The sequence below is a fragment of the Lipotes vexillifer genome, unplaced genomic scaffold (assembly GCF_000442215.2).
Source record: "Lipotes vexillifer unplaced genomic scaffold, Lipotes_vexillifer_v1.1 scaffold58, whole genome shotgun sequence".
Lineage (NCBI taxonomy): Eukaryota > Metazoa > Chordata > Mammalia > Artiodactyla > Lipotidae > Lipotes > Lipotes vexillifer.
Window position 1 is genome coordinate 4,470,591 of NW_006781997.1, and position 6,000 is coordinate 4,476,590.

Consider the following 6,000-nt stretch of genomic DNA (forward strand, 5'->3'; position numbering starts at 1 on the left):
TGAGCAGGGGATCCCCCACATTGACATGGACACCCAGCATCATGAACAGCGTAGGATGGCATGTCCAGACAGAGAACAGGTAGCTTGCCCTTCTAAGCCTCCTTTGTTTCCTGTGTAGAGTGAACATTTTGTTGAAGGCTGGAGATTCAGCCGAGGAGCATCCTGTGGGCATGCAACAGAAACAGGAAGGGATTTCCTGGGCCTTGTCAGTAGATATGGGACATGATGCCGTCTCAGAGGCCTGCAGCTAGAGAGAGAAAAGCGGGGACCAGTTCAGGGAGAAGGGCCAAAAGAACAGGTTAAAGGGATCATAGACTGCAGAGAGCAGCCGATGCCTGCAGGATGGACCAGACCAGTCATTCCTTATGGAATTCCTCATCATGCCATTCTGAGACTAGAGAAGGAGGGCACAGTGGGGTCCAAAGGATCCTTCACTGTGCCAGTACAACTCACAAAAGACTTTCACCCAACATAAATCCTGATACCACCTTGGAGAGGAAGACAGAGGGAGTAGGAATAGCCTAAAGATAAGAGAGACTGAGTTATTATCCATAAAAGACTGAGGATTACCTAAAAAGGGTGGTTTAAAATATTGGAATGGGCTAGGTTATAAATGGCATTGTACTAATTTTCTTCTACTAGGTGGGGCTTTGAGAATTAGTTACAGAACTATAAAAGAGCTACATTTTCCCCCTGCTCCCATGAGTTGTAGTGGATAAATTTTGTCTCCCTCTTACGTTTGCTATATATATCGTATGAGGACAGGAGTCACACTGCCACATCTCTTGCTCTTGATATACGGCTCATATATAGTAAGTGTCCAACAAATCTCTGCTGAATGAATGAATGAACATTAGTCAAGAGTTCTGCACAGACATTTCTTAGACAACCATTAATGAAAAGAGAATGTTCAACCAGCTATTTATGTCTAGGAGAACTGAGTCTCTTAATTAACCTGGCAGTGTAATGAAGAGTAAAAGCATTAGAATTGGATCTGATTTCTACCTCTGGTTCTGCCACTAAATATCTGTGTGGCTTTGAGTAAATCTTAGATTTTGTTTCAGATATCAGTGTATGAATATAAAATTTAATCTCAGCTTCTTCAGTAATTTTTATAGCTGTTAGTTTCCTAATGGGTTCAGTTAACATTTTCCAACCATCTATTTACTATCTATTTATTTAGATTAATAACTATTGAATGTCAGCTTTTCAGAAGGAATATGCCAGCCACTATTTTATAAGACACAAAAGCTTTTGTTCTGGTTCAGTTATATTAATTACGGAAAACTGGCAATACCTCAAATTCTTTTCCTTCTGAAATGACCTTACCTGGGTTATCAGTAATGGCTACCTAGTGATATCCAATCACTATTTACTTTGTGTCCTTACCCACATATCCAGGTGGAATTTAATGACCCAGTGCTGGGCTCAAGAACCTGACCAAAGACCTACTTTCCATAAAATTCAAGAAAAGCTTCAGTTATTCAGAATTTTTTCCTTAAATAGTATTTCTCAATGCAGACGAGAAACACACCCCAGTGGAGTCATAAATGAAGCCTCTGAAGGTAAGTTTGATTCTTCTTCAGAATTTTTGGGTTTTATATAGTGTGAACTGAATAAGGTTAAAATGGGATGTACGTGGAAGACATCTTACAGTGCGTAAGAAGAATAATATACTGGCACCATCCTCATAATCAAGTATTTATTGTACTCCTCTTTGAAAATAATTTTGATTTGTTCATTAAATTTAAAAAAAAGAATAATGGTATGGCCCCTGGATTTATAATTTAAGATAGTAAGGATGAGAATTAACATGTTAGACTATAATTTCATGAGGCCTGTTCTCTCCACCCTCCACCCCCATGCCAGTTTGCACCTCAGTAGCAGAGTTGAGTTAATTATAGTTGATGGTACATTATCGTCATTGGTCTATGCAAGACTCTTCTTTCATTTGTTTGTTTAGTCCCTTTATCTCCATATTCCTCTCCTGTTCTATTTCCTCCCTCCACCTGCCAGGCAGCCATACTAATGTCTTTAATGTGTATCTTTTAATTTGTTGTATATTGTATGCATGGATACTATCGTGTTATGTAATGCTTCTTTTCTTTCTTTTTCATTAAGTACTGTGTTTTTAAGAGTCATCCATGTTGCCATGTATATGTCTAATCTGGTGCTTTTAACTGCTATTTAGTTTGCTATGATTATTGTAGTGGGTCACACCTTGCTAAGGTCTATTGTGATTCCACTACAGTATTTTGGTATTAAAACACAGTAGTCACTTAATTCATTTCCAAAATCAGATTTACAATACATTTGCCTAATTGGCTGCAGAAAAATAAATTTTAAAATGATCCTTTCCAGCTGCTCTTAAACTTTATCCCATTATTAAAAGTTCATAGGACCCTTTGTTTTTTTCCAAATGCAAACATTCTTGCTTAGAAATATACCTGGCAAGATGGACCATGACTCAGAATCCCTCAGAAATTAAGACTCTCCATCTCTGCACTGATTGATTACACAATGGCTGATGGTTGCCCTGGAGTCATCTCTCTACAGTGAGACCTTCACCTTGAGTGATGCACTTGACTAATAATAGCAGGGAAAAATACGAAGCCCAAAGACAAATATCTGCTTGTCTTGTTTGCTGTGTTTCTGACTACACATTTTGAGTAACTTTGGATCCATGACATGAATGGAGATAAGACTCTGATCATGAGATTTCTTTAACACAAACAGCTACGTGACAGATTGGAAAGGGCTGTGCTTGCTTTGAGCATGCATCCTGATCCTTAACAGGATAAGCCTTGTTAATAATCTCATATTGGCTCTACCTGCCTTCTCATCATGGAACTGAGCTGATTCTAGGAGTGCCAATGGTTGAGCCCTTACGAGTTATGACTGCAAGGCAACCCCATTTTTCTGGAGGGTTCTATACGTATACTTGACTGTGTGAAGGGTTCTATACATATACTTGACTGTGTGAAGTATTCTATATGTATACTTGACTGTGTGAAGATCACCCAGGTTAAGAAAAAACATACCTATAAGCCGTTCTACATACAATAAAATCCTTCTCATTTTCTAAACGTTTGCTTAATGTATTCCTTTGAATGAATTTTTGAGAAAATTAAAAAAATTATTTCAACAGATACCTGTTGACTTTTGTGCAAGGCCTAGTATAGTGGTAAGCACCTGAATTTAATGTGTACCATTGGGATGCTTTAAAGAAAAAGAAGAGGCAAGAATATTTCTTTCCCTTGAGAAACTATAGAGTCAGTTTCTTTAATCTTGTATGTAATGTTTAGTAGTGAGCTGTTCTTCTACTGGTGATTATAAAAGTTGTCCTTGTCATAGGACTGTGTCTCTATCCACAGGAAAGGTGAGTGTCACCAGTCCACTACTGAATAATACTGTTTTGCTCAAGCCATTTGAATCTGCCCCTGCTTGGCCTGGTTCTTATTGGTTGTAACTTCACATATGGAAACTTTAGAGGAAAAACAATCTGGGGTGGTTTGCCAATATGTAAAATGAAATCTTTTGTTCCTGAGGTAGATGAATGGCAGTAAGTGGGTTGAGTTGATTGCATAGCTGTTTGAAAGGCAAGCAGAACATGGTTTTGCTTACTGGGCACTGAAAGCATGATTTCCTTACTAAATCACTGCTCTGATCTCTAGAAGGCAAAGCTTAACTACTAAGCCTCTGATTCAGATTTTCTTGTGAATATCATTTTTGTGGCCTTTATAAAATGAAACACAATCACCATCTTCTTAAAGGTTTAAAAAAGAATGTTTATGTTATTTTACAATCAATCAAAAAACTGACTCCTGATCCTTTCCGATTTTTCTTCTAACTTTCCTAGTAATTAATCTCTGTAATAGTTCTTGCTATATTATTTTTATAACTGTATTTAAAGATCTTTACTAGAAAAGTAATTTATGTTTATTGTTTAAAAAACATATAAAATTATCTAAGCAGTGTAAAAAGCTAGTCTCTTAGTTCTTCCCTGTCCTTACTCTCCGTGCTAGCCATTGTTTGTGATTTGATTATATACTTCCAGATATTTTATATGCATATACAACCATTTACAGTGTGTATGTTTGTATACATACACACTGGCTGGTAGTCTAGAGGAATGAGTGAGATGTAGATTCTCTGGTCAGTTCTCCACCATCTTTCTTGTTTTTAACAAATGAGCTTATTTTCAAAGATTTGGTGAGCAGATGATTTTAAACTACATCTTCTGCCAGAAGCCAGGAGGCCTTCTGTTGCCATTGAGAGGGAATTCATGTTCTGTGGGAGTCCTGCGGCAGCATGCCAAACCTCCACTGTATGGCAGAGGGAGAGTCAATAAAAGCCACTGAGAGGTTAATCCTAAACTGAGTCCTGCAGGGGGGTGAGAAGGTATCTCAGGATAGAAGGAGCAGTATGTAGAAAGTCAGGGAATAATAGAGAATGGGGGTTCACAGAACTGCAGGTAGTTTATCACACTTGACGGTGGGAAATGGCAAGTGATGAAACTGGAGGAACAGTGGTCACACTGATCACATAGGAAATGAAAATTAATGAAAGCTGAAATAATGAATGGTGACAGGTATAGAAAGAAGGATATGGAAACCAGACTTACCACAGGGGTAGATGCTAGAGGATTTGGCATCTAATTGGGTGAAGAAGAGAGAGGAGACGATGGTGAATCCCAGTGATTTGAGAAACTAGGTGTAAAGCCGTGCTCTTCCCAAAGGCGGGGGCACAGGAGGAGGAACAGCTTTATGCATGTTTGGTTTGAGCTGAAGGTGGGAGAAATGAAGAAGCCCAGTATTCAGCTGGAAATACAGGTAGTTGAAGTCAAGGGTGTAATTGAGGTTATTCAATTAAAGTGTATAGAATTAGAAGAGAAGTAAACAGTGGATGGGACCCAGAAAACAGCCAATATATGGGGGACTGACAAAGAAAGATGATGGGCACTGAGAGGAGAAGTCAGAAAGGGAAGAGGAAGGCTGTCATGGAAATCCAAAGGAGAGAGGCTCACAGACTTGAGAGTGGTCAAATGCTGCAGAGATAAAGAGTTCCATAGGGTTGCGAGGAATTTACAGTTGACTTGTGTTATATTTTAAAATTCAACTCCTCACTCACGGAAGCCTTTCCTTCTAATGTGTACAGACATTTTATATAAAAATTACGGAGGCTGTCATAATGGGTGTTAGAGGGCCTGAGAGCCTAGTTTTACCTTAGGGTCTACCAGAAGTCTCCATGGACCCTTAAGAAAATCCTTTCACCATGTAGCATTACCTAGTTCATCTATGAGACATATAGAGAACAAAACTCTTTTTGTGAATGGCTTTTAATTGAAGTATTAGTTAACTTTAGCACTTTTTTTATATATCACTTGTGCTATGTGGGTTAACTCATTAAATCCTCACAATAGCCCTATGAAGTGGACATTATAATATTACCATTTTACAGCTGAAAAGATTGAGGTTAGTAACTTGCCCATGGTCATCCTGCTGAATGGGGCTGGAGTAGGACTCTATTCTAGAGCCTTTACTCTCATCCTTCACAGAGACGTGGCTGTGGTTAGAACACTGCTCCCACACTTTTTCCACTTTGTTTTCTTTGGTATGCTGATTTATTTAGGTGCTAAGTTGTTGAAAGACTGAATTAAAATTCTAAATAATATTTAAAAAAATAGAGAAGCAGACATAATGAGGCAGAATAAGGATGCAGGAAGAGGTTAACAGGGAATATAATCAAACTCTGATAATTTAGATAGAAACAAGTAATTCTGTGCCATGACAGATATAGAATTTTGGTACAAGAGAAATTCACATTCTGAGATTTACAATGAATGTAAATCCTGATGATAAGGAATAGAAAGAGATATGGGGATCACCAAAAATTTTGATAATTCGATGTGACTGAACAAAAAAGGCAGAGAAGGGCTTCCCTGGTGGCGCAGTGGTTGAGAGTCCGCCTGCCGATGTGGGGGACACGGGTTCGTGCCCC

At 38.5% G+C, this 6,000-nt stretch overlaps 1 protein-coding gene across 1 annotated transcript in view; it reads left to right on the forward strand.

The window, feature by feature from the left end:
• Nucleotides 1-6,000, forward strand: part of ROS1 (ROS proto-oncogene 1, receptor tyrosine kinase) — a 116,191-nt gene that overhangs the window by 106,553 nt on the left and 3,638 nt on the right. Inside the window, 1 exon segment of the mRNA XM_007454922.1 lies at nt 1,402-1,565. Within this exon segment, the coding sequence (XP_007454984.1) occupies nt 1,402-1,565 (164 nt within the window).